Below are 23,064 nucleotides of genomic sequence, written 5' to 3' on the forward strand. Positions count from 1 at the left end.
GCGAACGTATGTGCATTATGCATGCCTTCAATAAAACTAAAAGTGTGGCGCTTCAGTTGACTTTTTTCACATTTTTTATTTTGGACAAATTTAATGGCAGATTGTACATTAATCAGAAATTCACTGTTGTCATAAATCGACATGAAAATGATTTAAAAAAAAACCTGCCCTGACTTTGATGACAATATTTTTTGAATAATGTGTACATGGATTAAAGCTCAAATTTAAAGTTATTTATAGTGACTTGAAAACAGAAAATAAAATATAGAAATCATAATACAAAGTCAAATAATAGAAATAAAAATATAGCTATTTATACTAAATAGAATAAAAGTTAGCATTTTTAACCTTTTTTTGTCCTTACAGTAAATCTTTGCTGTATTTTGGCCATAATTTTTGTTGTGTTACTACTCTATTAAGATTTTTCCTAAGAGGGTTTTTTTCAACATTTCAATGCTTAATTCTTTCACAAGTGTGTCATTAGACAATACCCCAAAGCCAAATAGGGCATAAAAATCAAGTTCAGCCCCAAACAAAAATAATACATACCGGTATGTAATGTCTAACTCATAATTTAACCCTTTGAAGGCATTTTGATCAAACGATGGCATAATTTTATAATATAAATTTGCATAACATGTTTTTTTTTTTTAAACTAATTTAAACCTTAATTTATTACATTATTTGATCAAAAGGCATCAGAGAGGGTTACAAAAAACATTACACATTTAACATTTTTGTTCAGGACTGATTTTCATTGAGAAATTTGAACAAAAAAAGTCAAAACAAATATGTATCCAAAATCTTTGTATACCCTTCAAATATACACTACCGTTCAAAAGTTTGGGGTCACGCAAACAATTTTGTGGAATAGCCTTCATTTCTAAGAACAAGAATAGACTGTCGAGTTTCAGATGAAAGTTCTCTTTTTCTGGCCATTTTGAGCGTTTAATTGAGCCCACAAATGTGATGCTCCAGAAACTCAATCTGCTCAAAGGAAGGTCAGTTGTGTAGCTTCTGTAACGAGCTAAACTGTTTTCAGATGTGTAAACATGATTGCACAAGGCTTTTCTAATCATCAATTAGCCTTCTGAGCCAATGAGCAAACACATTGTACCATTAGAACACTGGAGTGATAGTTGCTGGAAATGGGCCTCTATACACCTATGTAGATATTGCACCAAAAACCAGACATTTGCAGCTAGAATAGTCATTTACCAGATTAGCAATGTATAGAGTGTATTTCTTTAAAGTTAAGACTAGTTTAAAGTTATCTTCATTGAAAAGTACAGTGCTTTTCCTTCAAAAATAAGGACATTTCAATGTGACCCCAAACTTTTGAACGGTAGTGTATGACTTTTATGTCCAGTTTTGCTTTGAAGAATTAAAAAAAAAAAAAATTGAATAAATAGTTATTCAATAAAGACAAATCACATATAATATCTTGATTAAATCTCCCCATAAAAAATATACTATTATCAAAAATGTAAAAAAAAATCTGATTATATCCTCCTTAAAAAATGTACATTAAAATCTGAATTGACTTGAAAATAACAATCAAGTTTAAAAATATATAAATTCATTTATAATTAGGGATGAAGTCTAATCTAATATGCCAAATCAGATAAAAATAAATAAATAAATAATACAAGCTAACCAACTGCTGATAAATGGATGTTCGTGGTGTGCAGCATTGGGAACATTCTTCAATAATTGCATTAGTATATTCCGTAGTAGGCTGTTTGTGCACACTTCTGGTCATAGTCAATTACTCATTATAGTACCAAATGTTCTCCAAAGTCTCCCCATAATTAGAAGTCTTAACCTCATTTATTTCTAGTATTTGCACGCACCAAAAAAAAGCGCTGAGTTTCATGAACTGGGCTCTTTTGTTCCAGCTGGACTCCGACCTAAGGTGCTTGCTAACCCCACCTCAGGACAGGGTCACATTCTCCAAACAGATTAGCTTATTACTTTCTCCACTCACCAACGAGAGTCGCAACATCCTGCCAAGACGCCCAAATCCTGGCCGGTCAGCTGACTCTCACATGCTTGCTACACATGCTCACACCCCCAAAAAGGAGGCATTTGCCCAATCAGGCGAGCCTCACCTGTGCACACAAGGACAAAACACAGTGTAGTGTTTGATTTGAGTTCATCTGCAAGCTCATCACTTTTCAGTATGTCATTAGAATTTAGTTGAAAATTATATAAAAATATCTTCATATGTATGTTATTTTTGTGTCACTAGCAAGCACCGTGTTAAAAAAAAGAAGGTGTAATCTCCACAGCAAAGTGGCACAATTACACGATAGCTGGATAGATGCCCACTGTGCTGAGTGAAGTCCCCAGCTGAGCTTTTTCCATTAAGAACCTCCACAATGCACATTATTGTACTATATACGAGCGTAACACAACATCACGCTCTGTAGCACCCTATTAGCGCAGGACGTCAATAACCTATTCTACTCACCCTCACGGGAAGATCGCTTATTGATCGTGCCAGGAGGCTTTAAATTGGCTTTGGTTGCACTGATGGATGAAGTAACATTAATAAAGAACCCAAGAATGCATCCAATGGTTGGTGTTTTTTTAAAATTTTTATCTCAACTGTAACATCCACAGAGCACATTTTGTTTACTTAACTGAGGTAAATACTGATGAAAAACTATTAAAAAAACATCAATTTCTTAGTAAAGATTTTTCAACATGACTGCAAATTGTTAGTTGCTTTTCCTGGACTGATTTTGTGTGTGGCAGCGGGGAGTGACACGCCTGAACGCCAAACAAATTCTTAGAACTGACGGGCAATTTTCATTCAATATACAGTACAGGCCAAAAGTTTGGACACACCTTTTCATTCAATGCGTTTTCTTTATTTTCATGACTATTTACATTGTAGATTGTCACTGAAGGTATCAAAACTATGAATAACATGTGGAGTTTGATTGATTGATTGAGACTTTTATTAGTAGGTTGCACAGTGAAGTACATATTCCATACAATTGACCACTAAATGGTAACACCCGAATACGTTTTTCAACTTGTTTAAGTCGCAGTCCACTTAAATTGATTCATGATACAGATATATACTATCAAATATATACTAACATCATAATACAGTCATCACACAAGATAATCATATTGAATTATTTACATTATTTACGTACTTAACAAAAAAAAGGGGAAATAACTGAAAACATGTTTTGTATTCTAATTTCTTCAAAAGAGCCACCCTTTGCTCTGATTACTGCTTTGCACACTCTTGGCATTCTCTCGATGAGCTTCAAGAGGTAGTCACCTGAAATGTTTTTTACTTCACAGGTGTGCTTGAAGCTCATTGAGAGAATGCCAAGAGTGTGCAAAACAGTAATCAGAGGGTGGCTATTTTGAAGAAAGTAGAATATAAAACATGTTTTCAGTTATTTCACCTTTTTTTTACATAACTCCACGTGTGTTCATTCATAGTTTTGATGCCTTCAGTGACAATCTACAATGTAAATAGTCAAGAAAATAAAGAAAACGCATTGAATGAGGAGAAATTGTGTCCAAACTTTTGGCCTGTACTGTAATTAGTAATTGTGAAAACATATGTATGTTCTGTTAAACCACCAATGGTTACATAAGATAGCCAGTGGTGTTCTTGTTATCATTTTTAGTTTGAAAAATGTAACTGAGAGCAAGTAGCAAACAGAAAGGTTAGCTTCATTGACACCTAGTGGACATTTAGGGTCATTACAGAGGAGCATGGAGGAACTGGTAGGGCATTTTTTAAATCCTAGATATGCCGGTTCATACTGTACTGATATGCCCATCCATCCATCTATTTTCTACCGCTTGTCCCTTTCGGGGTCGCGGGGGGTGCTGGAGCCTATCTCAGCTGCATTCGGGCGGAAGGCGGGGTACACCCTGGACAAGTCGCCACCTCATCACAGGGCCAACACAGATAGACAGACAACATTCACACTCACATTCACACTCTAGGGCCAATTTAGTGTTGCCAATCAACCTGTGCATGTTTTTGGAGGTGGGAGGAAGCCGGAGTACCCGGAGGGAACCCACGCAGTCACGGGGAGAACATGCAAACTCCACACAGAAAGATCCTGAGCCCGGGATTGAACTCAGGACCTTTGTATTGTGAGGCACACGCACTAACCCCGGTTCCACCGTGCTGCCCTGTACTGATATGTATTAAACACAATTATCTGGCCTATACTGAAGATAATATTTGACTGATTTCCTTTGGGATCCATGTATAAAAATGCATTTTTTAATCAATATCATGCAAAAGGTGGAGACAATTTTGAGGAAACAACTTTTTGTAATTAGTAGTTGTGAAAAATAGACACTTAAACAAAAAACATATGCTGTGTAGGTAGTGTTCTTTTAATATTGTTTTTGGTTTTAAAAATGTAACTTTGAGCATGATTTGTTATATTTTGTATATATTATATAATAATATATCAGTATAGATTATATACTTTATATATAATATGTAAATATTACATATGTTATATTTTATATTGTTCCTATGGTACATTTTTAGTCTACTTTATACCTTTTGTTTTCGCCCTCTTTTTGTGCCCTTGTGTGCATTATACTTTCCATCCTTTGTAACTGAGCAATTTTGTAGAACAATTTCCCTTATGGATCATTAAAATTTGTCTAAGTCTTTTTAAACAGCCACATTAACGATGAGCAGAGAGGTTAGCAGTCAGTGACATCTAGTGGACATTTAGGGTCATTACAGTGGAGCGTGGTGAAACTAGAACTTTGATATGTATTAATACAATAATCTGGCCTATAGTTCATAGTTAACTGACTTCATTTGGCATCCATATTAAGAAATACATATGTTTTATATCAATATCATTCAAAAGGTGGAAACAATTTTGAGGAAAAAACTTTCAGCATTTAAAAAAATTAATTTGTAAAACTAACCAAAACCTATATATATTTTTAAAAATTGGGGATCAATCCACACTAAATACCTTTTTCAACCTTTGCGCCTATAGATATCGCATCTCAGTTTGTTGCCCACTTGAACCTACAAGAACCAGATTGAAAAAGCAAACATTTATCCATGAAATGTAACCTGAATACGTTGGCATGGTCATTAGAGTGTAGCTCATACCTGATTGGAGGACTGATGGAGCATTCCAGACTGCTACAGGAAAGTGGGAAAAATCCCACTTTGAGAGTAAACTAAAAAACATCAAGTGTATAGTAAGCATGAGTACGAGATACACGCATACTTTTTAAATTGTATACAATAACAGTAAATAATCTGTTCAAATAAAGGCCTCCTTTCAAAACAGACATTTAAATAAATGACTGCAATCTCTGCAGCTAAATACATGAACACCTGTAAAGAGTATACTTACTGTACCACAAACACACATCGGTACATTTGGGATTTAGATGTCGAAAAAGGCTTACAATACTGACAACAAAAATAAAGCATAAAACTTCTACTATTAGGAGATCCCTTTATGGTCATTGACCAATTAAAGTCTAGGAACTTATCAAACAAAAAGCTGCAGTTCCCTTATCAGTACAAACAAGACAAAGTCTAGCGAAAGACAATCTTGTCAACAATGAGGCCTCGTAAAGTCATAATTAATAAAGATATGCAATGTGACATTTCCTGTACAGCATCAGCTGAGGGAAGTGCTTTATCTAAATCAAAGATTGATAGAGTTCTTATTAAAACTGATTGAAACCTCACAGAGGGAACAATAACTATCCAATCCACTTTATTTATATAGCACATTTAAACAACAAAATGTTTCGAGAGTGCTGCACAAAAATATTAAAAACAAGATTCAAATACTATCCTTAGCTCCACCAATGACTGAATAAAAACAAAATAAATAAATATAAAAACAATATAAAAATAGATATGATTAAAAACGATTTTAAAGGGTAAAACCAATTAAAACAATAAATAGAAAAAACATTTTAAAAACACAGAGGACCACACAACTCACGTAGTGTTAAAAGCCAGAGAATAAAAGTGGGTCTTAAGACGAGACTTAAAACACTCCACTGTGGGAGCAGTTCAAACATGGAGGGCCAGAGTGTTCCAGAGCTTAGAGAAGGCCCTGTCTCCCCTGGTTTTACGTCTCGTCTTGGGCACCACCAGCTGGAGCTGGCTCTCGGATCTCAGAGCGCGCGCAGGAGTGTAAATTTGGATGAGATCCGAGATATAATGAGGTGCCAGTCCATGCAAAGCTTTAAAACCAAACAGCAACATTTTAAAATCAATTCTAAAATGAACAGGGAGCCAGTGCAAAGTCTCAAAAATGATGCTCGCGTTTCCTGGCCCATGTTAAAAGTCGTGCTGCCGCGTTCTGGACTAACTGCAACCGGGGGAGAGCTTTATGGCAAATGCCAGCATAAAGTGCATTGCAGTGGTCCAGGCGACTTGAAATAAAGTAGACATTGAAGGCATCGTTGTATGCTGACAATCACTTTGTTTTTAATTGTTTATCCTTTTTGTATAATTGTATTTCTTATGCTGTTGCAAATGTGTTATAGGTGATTAGTAATGACAAAGTGCACTTTTTTTTTTTAAAACTTCAGACTGTAATCATCATTTCCAAAAGATGCACAATAAGAGCGTTAGTTACATTAGTTTCAGAACTGCTTCTACAAGGATTGCTCCACGGGTCTCATCTGAACATCACCAACCTAGCAAAAAAGAAAAGATATGTGAGTGTTATCTGCTTCAATGGCTGATATTTCTACCGTGGAGGAGCAAAGGTTGAACACACACATGTACAACGAACACACACACACACACACACACACACACACACACACACACACACACACACACACACACACACACACACACACACACACGTACTGAGGCACACATGCACACCTGCACGTGTGGAGGGGCACTGAGGACGTAGGTGACAGCATCAGCAACATCTTTAGCGTCCAGCGGCTGAAAGAGCAGGGAGGACTGTGTCAAACTCTCTCTTGCTTGCTAATAATAATTGCTATAACAATAACGGTACCTTGTATTGGCTGAAAGTTTTGTCAGCTTTTTCAGCGTCGCCACTGTAGAGACGAAGAGCAAATTCAGTCTCCACCAGGCCAGGGGAAATGCACTGCAAAGCCAAAGAAAGCCTTATATTCATTGGGTGATGCTGACTCGACAACATTTTTAATTCTTCCCATTTGCAAACAAGACAAGTTGATATTAAGAGCACAGTCAGAGTCCGCCTGTTTCTCTCTTAGGCCAACACAGAGGTGCTAATGCACACTTTTATTTCCTGTCCTTAAGACTATTGTAATGCTCTGCTCTCCGGTGTTCCCAAAAATAATATTGGAACTCCACAATTTTTACAAAATTCAGCTGACGAGAGCCAGGGGGCAAGCGCACATTACACCAGTTTTAAAGTCGCTGCATTGCCTCCCCATCCACTTCAGGATGTCTATTTTAAAGTTATATTATTAGTTTTTGCGCCTTCTCATCTATGTGACCTACTTGAACCGTATCAACCCTCATGGATCCTGAGGTCCTCCGGCACCAAACTTTTATCTTTACTAAATACCAGATCAAAGACTCATGGTGAGGCGATATTTAGCCACTATGGCCCCCACCTGTGTAACAGCCTGCCACAGAGCCTCAGGACTGCTGATATATATTTTTTTTAAAGTAAAAGACCCACTTTTTTAATAAGGCTTTTAACCAATTATGTTAAACTGTTCTTATGCTTCTAATTTTGATTGTGTTATCTTCTATTTTAGTTATACTATTATTCTCTAAATGTTTTTTAAACATGTATTAATTAATTATTTATATTTTATTTTTTACATATATTCTATAACATGTTTCACACTATTTTTTAGATTCCGTTAATTTGAGGTATTCTCCAGGTGCCATGCCACGTGTTATTGTCAATAGTGCTGTGTGTGCGTGTTTGTATGTGTGGGTTTCAGGCATGTGAGCACACATTGAGAAAAAAAATAGGTAAACTAATGAAAAAAAATAAGGAAAATTTATATCGGCATGAAGTGCTGCCACGCAAGCACCGAAAGAAAACTTTGAGAATCAAGACTACATTTCCTGCAATTGAGTGCATTTGTACACTATAATTTACCTTTAGATTTATTCTCATCTATCAACCTCTTTTGGCTGTCTTTTTGACACTTACATGTGCTATGTAAGGTACTACATATTTTTGAGGGTTTTTTAGTACATTAGCATTATTATAATAACTAACATTATTACCTCTGAAAATGTCATGTAAAATTATATAACAAGCACGCAAAGAACTCTGAAAACCTTTCCCATTTGGCAACTGTATCCTGTTGCCACGCCCTATCGGGTAATATGCTTGATAGGGCTCAGGGTGGCTCAGTTGGCAGAGCTGCCGTGCCAGAAACTTGTGGGTTTCCTGGTTCGATTCCGTTGTGTCCTTGAGCAAGAAACCTTACCCTTGCTCCTGATGGGTCGTGGTTAGGGCCTTGCATGGCAGCTCCCGCAATCAGTGTGTGAATGTGTGTGTGAATGGGTGAATGTGGAAATAGTGTCAAAGCGCTTTGAGTACCTTGAAGGTAGAAAAGCGCTATACAAGTATAACCCATTTACTATTTACTTCCGGTGTTGTGACCTCTGTTTATATCCGTCACATAAAAATATACCTTCTCGCTGGCTACTAATAAATACTTTAGAACTAGAATTGGTTCGGAACTAACTGTGTTCGGATTGTAATCATCTAAATATGATTAGCAGCAAAGTAGAAAGTCGTCAACATGTGAGTGGAGAGGCGACTAACTATGTTAACTAGCGAGTTTGTTTTGGCACTCCTGATCATCTTCCTGTCTGGCAATTCATTGCGGCGTTTAGGCAAAAGGAACCGCGAGTACCTGTGGCTGAGGTGAGCGTTTAATTAGATTTAAAAACTCAGAATTTATATTTTGACGTGAAAATTAATGTTAAGAAAACGCTGATTTCCGCGTTTTTCCGGACATTTCGCATGCTCTGTGTCTTCTCTTTTTGTCTTCCCTGAAGCACTTTGTGTTGCCACTTGCCTTTGTATGAAAGGTGCTATATAAATAAAGTTTGTTTTGATGGCCTTGTGTGCACGTTTTAAATAATTTGTTTTAATTAATATTATTTCTGCCATCATTGTGTGGCTCTGCTTTACAGAAACTTCCAATGGCCATTTTTAATCGGAGGTCCTTGAAGGACGGTTAGATGGGGGACCTTCTTACTAGAAATGAATAAAATGACTGAAAATAATCCATCAAGTTGTTTGCTCCACAATACATTCATGCAAGTATTTAAGCAAGTAAATTATATTAATGCGATTGCTCGAACATCAGAGAAGAGAACCAGGGCAGGAGGCTCACCGGTAGATTTTAGAGTGAATTAGGAACAAAATTAATTTTTTTAAAACAGCAAAAAAAGTGTTCAGCAACGCGAGTTCAGTAATGTGACCCGTTGCAAAGAACAAAGAAACAATTAATGACAAAAAACGTGTGGGTGATTGCGTCCTACAGAGGTACGGATGTGGGAGTTGGCCTCTCGCAGCTCCCGCCTCAGAGCCTCCGTCAGCGCCGTCACTGCAAACTTGGTGGCGCTGTAGAAGTGCACATCTGAGTTGCTGACCATGCGGTGACCGGCCATGCTGCAACACAAACACAACACATGACAACAATGAATGAAAACAGTATTGTGCTTACAAAACATGCAGGTAGACAACAGCACATCACGTCAATGGAGTGAATTAACATGCGAGTCAGCGCCCTCTGCTGGACTCATAGCTGCAGCACTCGGTTTTCCATGAAGATGGCACCAAGTTACCATTGGTCTTTTTTTTCTTTAAAAAAAATCTGCAAATAGGCAAGGATCTCCTCTATCTTACATGTACAGTTAAATAACACCTGTGGAAAACTGGTTTAACTTAGTAAATTCAAATTAAATTAAATAGTTTCAATAAATGAAAGTTCAAAATATTTAAAAAAAAATACATCTTGAATAAATTATTAAAAAACAAACATTTGTATTTAAAATACCATTAAAAGGTAATTAAAATATAATTAGATTTGTAAAACACATTTAAATTACATGGAAAATAAACGTTAATTTTTCTGTCTTGCCTGTACAGATAATTAATACCTGTGGAAAAAACTGGTTAAACTTAATAAATAAAATTAAAATCGATTTTTTAAAATAATTTCAATGAAAGGAACTTTTTAACAAGTTTAACATATGTTTTAGACATACATCTTAAATTATTTAAAAAAAATACATATTTCTATTTTAAGTACTATTCAAAAGTAAATTAAATCAAAGTTACATTTGTAAAAAAAAAAATTCAAATTGCAGAAAAAATAAACATGTATCCATCTTTCCTGTACAGATAATTAACACTAATGGAAATAACATGATTGGAAATTGATTCAATTAGACTTTTAAAATTCATTTTAAAAAATAAAAAAATTCACAGATTTATACAAACATCCTGGAAACATAAGGTATGGAGGTTGACTGTAACGGACAGAAGCGAAAGAAGCTCGTACCTGTTTATGTTGATAATATGTCCGTCGTCAACATTTCTGTCCTTCATGGACTGATAAGCCTCTCGTGAACATATGGACAAGGCGAGGACGTTCAGCTGCAGGCGCACAATCATCAGTTAAAAATTACACCGTCCTTTGTGTCCTGATCTGAACATACGTCCAACATGTTCTTCCAGCCGCTTGTTCTGCCACTCAGCAGGGGTTCAGGATGAGCTACGCCTGCGTTGTTGATGCACACGTCCACGCCCTTATGCTGGGCCTTGATAGCAGAGAACATGGAAGCTATATCCTCTTCACTAGTCAGGTCGCACTTGAACGGTACCAGAACGCCACTGTGGCCTTCACTGAGACACTCGGCTGCCACGGACTGTTTGAGAAACAACGTAGATGTCAGAGAGCGGAAGATAGGTCCCCGACAAATACACAACATGGTGGCACTGTTATTAAACACCATAAATTGGATTGACTTGAAATTTCTCAGACAGCTCAATGTGCTCTACAAAACACCATAGGGCGTTTAGGTTGGTTAGTTTGTGCCTTTAGGAGACTGACAAGCACGTGTGTAAAATTTTAGCATGACTGGTTGAAAAACATGGCCATTGCTGGGGCTCGAGCTAAGTGCAGCCCAAAGATCTTTTTTTTTTTTTTAACGGCCCGCAGTACATTCTAAAAATATTACTAAAAAAACAACATTAAAAAAGTGGGATAAAAGAGCAAAGAGGTGTAATGCAGTTAGAAAAATTTGAAATGTTGACACCAATAACACAAAGTTAACATGCTGGCTGTTTATTCTTCAAAAATTATATACATATATTGTTTTACTTTTTAAAATTAAAAATATAATAATATATTTTCCAAATCAAATCCAGTTAGGCAGGATATCTTGGTCGTTATTTCTTGTTTTATACATTTGATTAATTTACTACATTTTAGTATTCTTATGTGATATCTTTTTGCACTTCTTTTAAGGCACGGGTGTCAAACTCAAGGCCGGGGGCCAGATCTGGCCCGCCACGTCATTTTATGTGGCCCACAAAAGCCTGGAAAAAATGTGCGTCAATAAAGTACCTTATCTTTTCTTACTAAATGTATTCATTCTTTCTATTTTGACACGCACTACGAACATCCAATTGCATATCTTTGAAACTTCAAATTTCAATCAATATTATCTAATAATGCAACAAATATCGTACATTTCAAAAATGTTTCCAAGATAAAAATATATATATATTTGACCCCGACAGGGACAAGCGGTGGAAAATAGATGGATGGATGATTTCAAAGCAAGTTATCCATCAAATTCTATGTAAAAAAAATAAAAATTTAACAAAGGCATCTGCAATTTCATCCATCCATTTTCTACTGCTTGCCCCTTCTGCAATTGTGAGATAATATCATGAGATGGTTATACAATTGTATTTATTTATACATACTATTACCGTATTTTTCGGAGTATAAATCGCACCGGAGTATAAGTCGCACCTGCCGAAAATGCACAATAAAGAAGAAAAAAAAACATAAGTCGCACTGGAGTATAAGTCGCATTTTTTGGGGAAATTTATTTGATAAAACCCAACACCAAGAATAGACATTTGAAAGGCAATTTAAAATAAATAAAGAATAGTGAACAACAGGCTGAATAAGTGTACGTTATATGAGGCATAAATAACCAACTGAGAACGTGCCTGGTATGTTAACGTAACATATTATGGTAAGAGTCATTCAAATAACTATAACATATAGAACATGCTATACGTTTACCAAACAATCTGTCACTCCTAATCACTAAATCCCATGAAATCTTATACTTCTAGTCTCTTACGTGAATGAGCTAAATAATATTATTTGATATTTTACGGTAATGTGTTAATAATTTCACACATAAGTCGCTCCTGAGTATAAGTCGCACCCCCAGCCAAACTATGAAAAAAACTGACTTATAGTCAGACAAATACGGTACAAGTGGTGCTCTCAGGGCAGCAATAACTGCAATGTGGGCCTCAATGAAAATTAGTTTCACACCCGTTTTCAAGTTTAATTGCTATTCCATCCATCCATCCATCCATTTTCTAGCGCTTGTCCCTTTTTTGGGGTCGCGGGGGGTGCTGGAGCCTCTCAGCTGCATTCGGGCAGAAGGCGGGGTACACCCTGGACAAGTCGCCACCTCATCGCAGGGCCAACACAGATAGACAACATTCAGACTCACATTCACACACTAGGGCCAATTTAGTGTCACTCTGCTGTTTTAAAATGTACACGTGACACTGCTTCGCACTATTTTTAAAATGGTATCTTATGTCTGTACAGCACTTGGGCCAACTGGGGTTGTTTAAAATGTGCTTTATAAATGATTAAACTGAACTAAACTGAACTGAAGCAATTTAGCCCACAACCCATAGAGGGCGCCACAAATGTCATTCACAGCCAAAATAGTTATTTTCATAAATACCTGTATGTTTAAATGCAGCACTTCATCAGAGTTAATCCAACACAATAATGATCAGCTTTGTCTTGTTTTCAAAGGTTAATATTTGACTGATTGGAAGTAACCTGAACGCATCATAGGTTTACTACTTGGTCTTACATGTTCTCTTGCTGGATTAGTTTGATACCATTATTGTTTTTTTGCAGACATTGGCCACTTTAAGACAAGTGTCGACTACTCCTGTCAGCTGATTTATTTGCAAAAAAATCGCTCAAACGTGTTTCTTGTACTACTTTGCTATATTGTCTATGAATAAAAGCACTGCATTTATGCACAATAATCTTTCTGTATAACACTTTGAGAGTTATTAAGAAAAGACGTTTGTGCAAACCTTTAATTTGTCCAGGTCCCTCGCACAGCCCACCACTATCATACCGAAACTGACCAACTCTTTAGCAATGGCCGCTCCGATTCCAACCGAGGCTCCGGTGACGAGAGCAACTCTGCCCCTCCAGCGTTCCATCACTCTCGGCGTTTCCTATCTTATTTTTTTTTATATAGAACGCTAATATTTGTTTATTGTTCAATTTGGGGCAGAACTGCGTCACTACGGTCGTGAACAAATTGAATGCAGGCGGCGCCCGCGTATCTACACAGACACGCCCATTTCCGCATACGTCATATGGTGCGTTCGCGAAAGCTTAGCATTTTCTGCGACACCTGTTATTTCTTGACAGGCCTTTTAATAAAGCTTTTTTTTTAAGCACCCAATTAATTGTAAAATGTCTTGGGGTTTAAATAATAACACGATTTTCATTTAAATGAGTATGCACAATGTGTACATTATTATATTGAATTATGAACATTTGTACAATTCAAATAAGGCCTGTAATTATTAATATTTTTATCTGCTGAATGTCATTCTTTACATATCTGTGGTTACTAAATATCCAGTGAAATGAGGTGCCATAAAAAAAGCAAAGTTTAGACTGTGGGCGGGCTTGTCAGGTGGTCCTAGGTGAGCCTGGTCCAACTCTCTTATAGATATCAGTGATAAAAATGTACATACCAGCAAAAGCAGGCGGATTTACAATGCTGCTATTTTTCTTCATGTCTTTCATGGAGATTGTCTCAGGGGCAGGTAGAACTATTCAATAATCAAACTGTTGATGCTGCTTTACTGATGCTTAACATTTGTTTTCCAGATTGGTGTTATCAGTCTGAGGTTTCCTGCAATCACACCTGCTCAGGTAAAAGTCACCAACTGCCCTTGTTTGCTTGAAATTAAACTCATTTGTATAATCAAATTATTTTGGAGATTTGTATTATTTTTTATCGACAGGGCCAGATGATTGGGGTCTTGTTTCTCATCACTGCATCAGTAAAGCTCAGTCACCAGTCAACATTGTTACAAGGAGAACATTACCCGATGGACGTCTCACTCCTCTGCACCTCATCGGCTATCAAGACACTTTTCACGGACACCTTTCCAACAACGGCCACACTGGTAAGACCGTTTTAAATGAAGCTCCATGATGAAAAATTACTTACATTTGGTACAAAAGAGTATTAGGGCTATCTGAACTATTAATTAGTTAAATAAATAAAATAATTATTATTAATCAAATCTAAAGGACTAAAAAAGTGATTATAAAAAAGTCATAAAATAATATATATTTTTAGGTGGTAATATTAAGTAAAAACTATTCTTTTTTCAAGAATGAAGTATTTTTATTGATTAAAAAGCCACACTGTTATGAGAACACATGAGTAAGTAATATTCTTCCCGAGTAAAAAGCTATATTAAAAGAAGATATAAGTCACAGTTGAGAAATATTTTAAATTTTTATTTTTTTTTTAAAAGTCAACCCAAAAAAGTCGTAACATTAATTAGGCATGTTGTAAAGTACGTGTCTCATCTTAAAGCCAGTTAATTTGCTTTCTTCTTGTAAAATTGCAACTTTAGTCTTGTAAAATTACCTGTTTTCCTCTTGTTATGAACATATTCTCTCAATTTTTTAACCTTATTGTCATAATAGCTTTAATTATATACAGCGTAGCCCTAAATGTAAAAATCAGGATGTTTTGCAGATACTGTGGGTGTAGAAATTGGTACTTTTCACATTTGAATGCATAGCAGTACTTCATGGTACCAATTATCGGTAGTTTTGTGTGTGTGAAAAATTCATTGATAAATGTTAATTGTTTTAAAAAAAACATTTTGCTGTCTCATCTTCTTTAATTCTGCATTTCATTTGCAAGTATTGTACTGTATTATATAGTAGGATGTATATGCAGTTGCAATTCCAAGACGTTAGATGGCAGCAGTGTTGCCAGCGCTAGGAAGTAGTCTTTGCCATTAAGTTGAATGTGTAAATATGTTCTTTCGTTGAGTCGTAGAGAGTGTTTGTACTGTAAGTATTGTGTTATTAACATACCAGGTGTTGGATTGTGACGTGCATCTTAGATGTAGTTTTAATTACCAAACTTGGAGGTTTTGAAATCGCCATGTAAAATTGCTAATGCTCATCGGTAGCATGTAAATAGCAAATCCGATGTAAATTAGCATCGAGCTAGCACATTTTGAAAAGTGGAGCCTTACTGTATACTTTCGAGCACCTTCTTCTTGCTTTGTTAGCATGAAAATTTGAAAATGATCAGGTAGGGCTGCAACTATTAGTGACATTGTCGACAATAAAATTTGTCCTCAACAATTATATTTGTCAACAATAGTCGCGACATCATCACCCGTGTAATTCCTGGCAGAAGTGGGTCACTCGCAAAAACATCGCCAGTGATAACATGTAAAGCGTAAGGATATTTGCTCTTATCCTTGTTAGAAATATGAATACCGTGCTCATTTTTGCAAAGCAGACCTTGTTTTTATGGCAGTACATCTGTGATACGTGAGCATTTAAAGTGGAGACATGATGTCGGACATTTGGAGGGAGGATGCGTACACAACCTCAGTAAGCGTACCTTGCTACCTAGCTGGAGTGAGACGAAGTTGTATGAAAAATAACCTTAACTATCATTTTAGCTAAAGTCAGCCAGCTAAACTCTGTCTACATCAATTCAAGTACGTTTTAAAGCAGCGTCAATTTGCAATGCAGAAAAAAAGGTACAACACACACACACACACACACACACACACACACACACACACACACACACACACACACACACACACACACACACACACACACACACACACACACACACACACACACACACACACACACACACACCATACTGTAAGATTTAAACATACAATCTATTAAATAGCCAACATTTTAAGAATTAATCAAAGATAGAATTCAACACATTGAGTCTATTAGGGTGTTAAAACTGCCAAAAGTTATTCAATAGTCAATATACCAGTGTGCAGCTTTTTAAACATCACAAAAATGCTTTTCTTTTTGAGGAAGTTAGATTTTATGTTTTGGTGTTTGTTTTCATTGCTGCTATTTCAACTGTTTTTTTAAAATACATAAACAAGGTTAATTGTTTTTTTTTTTTTTTAGCACATTGCCTTTCCTTTCTTTTAAATGGACAACATTTTATTAGTCATTTTAATTTTTGTAACAGCTGAATGAGCAGCACAGTTACAGTAAAAATAAATATTTAATAAATAATTAGTCATCTTTGTTGTTCGTAAGCACATGCCTAAAATAAGTTAAGCTGCATTTAGAAGTCGATGGAAAAACTAGAGCCATTAAACATGTGTACCCTGAATTTGTACTAGGTAATACTGACAGATTTCGGTCGATACCTATAAAATTACTGAATTCTGGACCGCTCCCTGATTGTTTGTGTTTTATATGTTTATTGGTTTTTAGCTTGTGAGTGATTTAACTCAGCTTGACTGGGAAAGCTGAATAGTTGTAAAATAATCACACGACAATTACCTGCAGAATAAACCGCTTATGAACAACAGTGAATCAGAAAAAAAGCAAAAGTTAGGGAAGATTCTTCAACAGATTTTGTTTTTGTTCCAGTTCAGTTGGATTTACCCCCCAGTATAAGAATCAACGGCGGTAATCTGGTCAGAACTTACAACGCAGTTCAGCTCCACTTCCACTGGGGCAAAAATGGAGGTCCGGGCTCCGAACACACACTTGACGGAGAGCGATTTCCAATGGAGGTACTGAATTGAAATTTGCATGGGTAACCAAAACACAGTAGAAAAAGCTTCAAAACATCTTTCGTCCCTTCTGTTGTCCCACAGATGCACGTTGTGCACATCAAAGAACAATACACTTCAATTTCGCAGGCCGTGAGAGATCGAACAGGGGTCGCCGTTCTTGGATTTTTCTTTCAGGTGATTGTGTTGTTGTGTGTGTTGATAGACTGCCATTGATGGTGTCAAAAAGGGTAAACGTTTGAAGACATTCAAGGTGTGTCAGAAATGTGACACAGGGCCGAAAGATCCACCCGCGTGTCTACAAGGAGATCCTGCGGCACTTCAGTGCATGAGATGAGGTGAGAGTTGTGGCAGGAGAACGTGCCTGATCACAAGGAACAATTTTTAGCCGAGAGGAACATCGCCATCGCCAACCTCCCTACTCACGGGACCTGACTCGGTGTGGGTTTTTTTTTGCCTCTTTTCATCGAGGGGAACTGTTTTTGGAGACGTGGACGATATAGCGGCAAAACATTCCGAAAGAATCCTTCCAGAAGTGCGTAAAGGCGTAGAAGAGAAGGTTTGAGACAGGGGGGGATCACTTACAAGGAGAAAACTTGTAGGACGGGGTTAACATCTTTTCTGACACCCCTCGTACAAAAACAAAATGGCTCTATAATAGAGCCTTGTGGCATGCCACTGCCAATATATTTCAGTAGCTAACTGACAACGATTATGTGAGTTGTGGCCATCCTGACCCAAGCAGATATGGTCAGAGGCACTTGGGAAATGGTCGGTTTCCTGAGCAAGCAATCAGGACAAGGAAAACGTAGTTGAAGATGAGCTTTGACAACATGTTAGGACGACACAGGACACTAGGCTCACTCAAGGTACAAACAAATTGACAGCACAATGCGGGTAAAACTCACGCTGGACCACCACCACTACTACTACTACTACTTAGGGATAATAACAACTTAACGACAGATACATAATTCTAACGACTGGGAACCGGTAATGCCCCCAGCAAAGCAACCATGTGTTGTATTTGAAACGTTACAGAGAATGACAAATTCAGTTCTCTTGTCCCCTTTCAGGAATCAGGTTCTGCAAACAAGAAATTTGCTCCGCTAATAAACGCCCTGAAAAGAATCACGCGACCATGTAAGTTACATATGCTCACACATGTCAGGGCGATTCTGCAGTGCTAAAGTGCAATTTGTCAGCATGATAAGACCGTGCGTTGTCATCCTGCACACAATAAATCAAATAGAAAGGAAAAAAAACGCCTTGGTCCTCGTTATTTAGTAACAATAGCAATCTTGTTCATATTCCCCCACGCCCAGCCAACAAAACCACGCTGGAAGGCGTCTCCCTGCAGATGTTCATCGCCCCTCTTTCCAACATGACTGCGTATTTTCGCTATGACGGCTCCCTCACCACACCACTCTGTGCTGAGGCGGTCGTCTGGACGCTCTTCGAGAACCCCATCCCACTCAGCAGGCAGCAGGTTCACTCAATACACAACATCCCCCTAGTTGGATACACACACGTGGAACATTCTCTTACCTTGTGCGTTTACGTTCTTTGCGACAGCTGGCTGCGTTCTCCCAGCTGGAGTTCTTCAGCGGGAGGCCGATGGTGAACACCTTCAGACCAGTGCAGCCTTTGAACGGGAGGCAGGTGTATCGCTCTGGCAGCCATGTTGCCGGGGTCAGCGCCGCACTGCTCCTCGTGTCACTCCTGGTGCACACTCCATGAACACTGCAGGATCAACGCAAACAGACTTTCTTATGGAACCATACATCGAGTTAGGTCCACTGTAAAAAAAAAATCCTATTTTTATATTTTTATGGTTAATTTACTCTAAATGTCTACTGTAATTTTTTTATTTCTTTTAAATAGTTTATAAAATTGAAGACATCTGTAAATAAACAATCCGCCTGTTATTTTAAGTAATATGCCAGTAATGACAAACTATGTATATTTCAATTTTTTTTACAGAAAAATACCAAATTAATTATACATAGCATTTTCTGTTTTCTTAAATGACTTTCAAATTCATGTAAAATTACAGTAATTATCTTTCATTAAATATGTAGCTTGTTATATAAAAGTCTATGTCCATACTAACAATCTAACACAGGGGTGTCAAACTCAAATACAGAGTGGTCCAAAATTTAAAACTGAACAAAGCCGCGGGCCAAGGTTGAACAAATTAACTTTTAACATACTCTACGAGCTATCGTCACGTCCGCTTTTCATCCATTCTAACATCGTTCAGACCCAGTCACAAGATATGTGCAGCTTCTGTACGCACACACGAGTGAATGCAATGCATACTTCATCAAAAGCCATACAGGTTACACTGAGGGTGCCAGTATTAAAAACTTTAACACTGAAATATACGCCACACTGTGAATCCACACCAAACAAGAATGACAAACACATTTCAGGAGAACATCCGCACGGTAACACAACATAAACACAACAGAACAAATACCCAGAATCCTTTGCAGCACTAACTCTTCCGGGACGCTACAAAATACACCCCCGCTACCACCAAACCCCCCCCCCCCCCACACACACACACCTTGTAGCGTCCCGGAAGAGTTAGTGCTGCAAAGGGTTCTGGTTTGGTGTGGATTCACAGTGTGGCGTATATTTCTAACAGTGTTAAAGTTTTTTATTCGGCTACCCTCAGTGTAACCTGTATCGCTGTTGATGAAGTATGTGTTGCATTCTAATGTGTGTGCGTGCAGAAGCCGCACATGTTATGTGACTGGGCCAGCACTTGTTGGGCTGGCTGGCTGGCGTTTAGAAGACTCCCGGGAGGATCGGCGGGCCAGCTTTAGTGTTAATTTGATATCGCCTCAAGGGCCAAGTGAAATTACACGGCGGGCCAAGTTTGGCCCGCGGGCCAGAGTTCGACACCCATGCTGTAGAATAAAGGTATTTTCCTGCAGAACTGTTTGCATCATCACTTTATTAAAGGTGGTTGATCTTAACAATTCAGAAAAAATCTGTAAAATAATGGTATTTTTCTGTGGAACTGCCAGCATTGTCACTTCATTAAAGGTGTTTGATCGTAATAGTTTGAAAAAAACTCTGTAGAATAAAGGTATTTTTCTGCAGAACTGTTTGCATCGTCACTTTATTAAAGGTGGTTGATCTTAATAATTTAGTAAAAATCTGTAAAATTACGATATTTTTCTGCCAAACGTTTCATGAAAATTTCTGTAAATATAATGTTTTTGATCATTATTTGGTTTACAATGTTTTACTTTAATTTTATGGTTTTCCTTTGGCAGCCGTAGCTGCCAGTAGATGACCGTTTTTTTACAGAATTTTTTTTACAGTGTCTGAGAGGCCACACACCAGCAAAACAACAGCACTGGGATGTTTTCTTTTTTATATATTTCATTTTTTTTTCTTTTTCCTCCTCGTTGCCAGGCAGAAAACAAAATTTTTTTTTACAAGGGCATCACAGCTCTGTATTTAATACAAACCGCAAAATGGAAAGAAAAAGAACAAAAAGAGTGATAATTGATGGCTCTGTTGCCATTTTTTGGACAAATCTGTAACTAAAGTTTCATCTTCAATTAATCAATCAATCAAATTTTATTTATATAGCCCTTAATCACAAGTGTCTCAAAGGGCTGCACAAGCCACAACGACATCTTTGACTCAGATCCCACATCAGGGCAAGAAAAAACTGCGATACAATGAGAAAACCTTGGAAATCTTGAATTTTTTATCATTTATATGACATTTTTATAATTTATATTTTAGTTTTGATTGTCCTGTTCTGTATACATTGTATAAAAGGAATGCTTAATTATTTTTATTGACGGAAACTAACATTTAGCCATGTTATCTTATTTGTGCTCCATACTGAAAAGCATGTACTTCCTGTCTGAATTATTAATTTAAATGAAATGGCGCCGGACAAAAACACGTTGAATACATTAATCATGTTTTTATGGATATCATGAATAATAACAAAATCAACTCCCTTGTATGGTAGTTTGAATCTACAGTTGCAGTTTTCCTCATGTCCACTGAGGGGCAGCACTGTAACTATAAACTGTGCTTGGCTTTGGACTCCAAAAAGTGCTGGCATTGGGACTGAGGCCTTACAGTTATAACTTATACATTCAACATGAACAACAATGATATAACGGAGGCAATAATGATGATCAAATAATGTGTCTATTACAGATGTTGTACAAAGACTCATACTGATATTTAATTACAATAAAATGTGAAAGGTAAGCATAACAGTACAAGCAGCTCTCATTTTGACTTAGTGCAACTGGAACAACACACAATAAAGAATATATTATAGTTCATTTAAGACCTAAAACTAGGGCTGTAAATCTTTGGGTGTCCCACGATTCGATTCAATATCGATTCTTGGGGGTCACGATTCGATTCAAAATCGATTTTTTTTTCCAATTCAACACGATTCTCGATTCAAAAACGATTTTTTTCCCGATTCAAAAGGATTCTCTATTCATTCAATACATAGGATTTCAGCAGGATCTAGCCCAGTCTGCTGACATGCAAGCAGAGTAGTAGATTTTTGTAAAAAGCTTTTATAATTGTAAAGGACAATGTTTTATCAACTGATTGCAATAATGTAAATTTGTTTTAACTATTAAATGAACCAAAAATATGACTTATTTTATCTTTGTGAAAATATTGGACAAAGTGTGTTGTCAAGCTTATGAGATGCGATGCAAGTGTAAGCCACTGTGACACTATTGTTCATTTTTCAATTTTTTATAAATGTCTAATGATAATGTCAATGAGGGATTTTTAATCACTGCTATGTTGAAATTGTAACTAATATTGATACTGTTGTTGACAATATTCATTTTTGTTTCACTACTTTTGGATTGTTCTGTGTCATGTTTGTGTCTCGTCTCAAATGCTGTTTATTGCAGTTCTGAGTGTTGCTGGGTCGGGTTTAGTTTTGGAATTGGATTGCATTGTTATGGTATTGCTGTGTATTGTTTTGTTGGATTGATTAATTGAAATAAAAAAATTTTTTTTTTTAAATTAATAAAAAAATAGATTTTTAAAAAAATGAGAATCAATTCTGAATCGCACAACATGAGAATCGCGATTCGAATTCGAATCGATTTTTTCACACACACCTACCTAAAACCCTACATTATCTATTTTTTTTGCAAATGTCTTTTTGTCTCAGAAGTGCAGGTGTTCTTTGGGTTGCGGCCTTCCTCGTGTGCTGTGGTTAGTGGCGTGATGAGATGAGCTGTGTTTGCTTTTGGCGCCTTGTCGCTATGTATATCAGCAGGATCACTTTAGATATAATCCCGTTGCGCAAGAATAGACGGCCGACACAAGCACAGTGCTGAGTCATGTTTCATCTTGTGTGCACGCACACTGTAGTGCATGTGTATACACGTTTAGTACATGTGTGCTATACATTCAGTCTGCTCAAACATGGGTAACATTTGGTTTAAGTGTTAAGTTTTTGGTTGTTTTTTTTTAAGCCACAAAGAGTACACGGCCCCGCCCCCACTTCCTCTTCTTCTTTCCCCTCTGTGTGAATTTGAGGTTTGGGTTGTCATGGCGACCAAGGATACAGACCTATCTATTTTTCTCTTTGCAAAGTTTCTCTTGCTGCAAGCATATTGCATACCGCTGTTTGGATGGGGAAGCGGCCTACACACCCCACCACAAACACCAACGCACACACCTTGTCTCACACACACGTACACAAAGGCCACAATGAGTTCTCAGAAATGTGATAACGATACGAGCACTTCCTGTCACCAAATCTGCACTCAAGGCTGTAAAAAGTCAGCATTCTTACTTTAATCTCTGTCGCCTTTTAAACATTTTTTTTAATGAAAATTACTACAACAATCCTCTGATTTATTGGAACGCAACAACACAAAATTTATATAAAATGTCATCGACACTGCAACTTCATTTCTTG

The 23,064-nt window shown here is 37.1% G+C and overlaps 2 protein-coding genes across 3 annotated transcripts; one reads left to right on the forward strand and one right to left on the reverse strand.

The window, feature by feature from the left end:
- Positions 1 to 5,186: 5,186 nt before the first annotated feature.
- Positions 5,187 to 13,654, reverse strand: LOC133658392 (dehydrogenase/reductase SDR family member 11-like). Of its 2 annotated transcripts, XM_062060388.1 has the most exons (8): positions 13,362 to 13,654; positions 10,703 to 10,912; positions 10,546 to 10,640; positions 9,521 to 9,650; positions 7,029 to 7,121; positions 6,890 to 6,955; positions 6,633 to 6,693; positions 5,187 to 5,205 (listed from the first exon to the last, which is right to left on the reverse strand). In XM_062060388.1, exons 1-7 carry the CDS (start codon positions 13,491 to 13,493, stop codon positions 6,652 to 6,654), a joined length of 768 nt encoding a protein of 255 aa, XP_061916372.1. In that variant the 5' UTR covers positions 13,494 to 13,654; the 3' UTR covers positions 5,187 to 5,205; positions 6,633 to 6,651. The 2 variants fall into 2 exon arrangements, with proteins under 2 accessions (XP_061916372.1, XP_061916370.1); XM_062060386.1 differs by lacking the exon at positions 5,187 to 5,205 and having other exon boundaries at positions 5,486 to 6,693; positions 13,362 to 13,653.
- A 408-nt stretch (positions 13,655 to 14,062) lies between these two features.
- ca4b (carbonic anhydrase IV b) lies at positions 14,063 to 18,854 on the forward strand. The gene is made up of 8 exons (XM_062061864.1): positions 14,063 to 14,111; positions 14,176 to 14,220; positions 14,313 to 14,477; positions 16,969 to 17,114; positions 17,199 to 17,291; positions 18,191 to 18,257; positions 18,440 to 18,603; positions 18,690 to 18,854. The coding sequence occupies exons 1-8, from the start codon at positions 14,063 to 14,065 to the stop codon at positions 18,852 to 18,854; spliced, it is 894 nt and encodes a 297-aa protein (XP_061917848.1).
- Positions 18,855 to 23,064: the final 4,210 nt, after the last annotated feature.

This window comes from Entelurus aequoreus, linkage group LG10 (genome assembly GCF_033978785.1).
Source record: "Entelurus aequoreus isolate RoL-2023_Sb linkage group LG10, RoL_Eaeq_v1.1, whole genome shotgun sequence".
Taxonomy (NCBI): domain Eukaryota; kingdom Metazoa; phylum Chordata; class Actinopteri; order Syngnathiformes; family Syngnathidae; genus Entelurus; species Entelurus aequoreus.

Excerpts from the sequence above, each read along its gene's own strand:
- LOC133658392 (XM_062060388.1), bottom strand. The coding sequence starts at position 13,493 with ATGGAACGCTGGAGGGGCAGAGTTGCTCTCGTCACCGGAGCCTCGGTT. Across the intron at positions 7,122-9,520 it reads ACTCCCACATCCGTACCTCT|TGCATTTCCCCTGGCCTGGT; the intron begins GTAGGACGCAAT and ends TTGGCTTTGCAG. Across the intron at positions 6,956-7,028 it reads AAACTTTCAGCCAATACAAG|CCGCTGGACGCTAAAGATGT; the intron begins GTACCGTTATTG and ends CTGCTCTTTCAG.
- ca4b (XM_062061864.1), top strand. The coding sequence starts at position 14,063 with ATGCTGCTATTTTTCTTCATGTCTTTCATGGAGATTGTCTCAGGGGCA. Across the intron at positions 17,115-17,198 it reads GAGAGCGATTTCCAATGGAG|ATGCACGTTGTGCACATCAA; the intron begins GTACTGAATTGA and ends GTTGTCCCACAG. Across the intron at positions 18,604-18,689 it reads TCCCACTCAGCAGGCAGCAG|CTGGCTGCGTTCTCCCAGCT; the intron begins GTTCACTCAATA and ends TCTTTGCGACAG.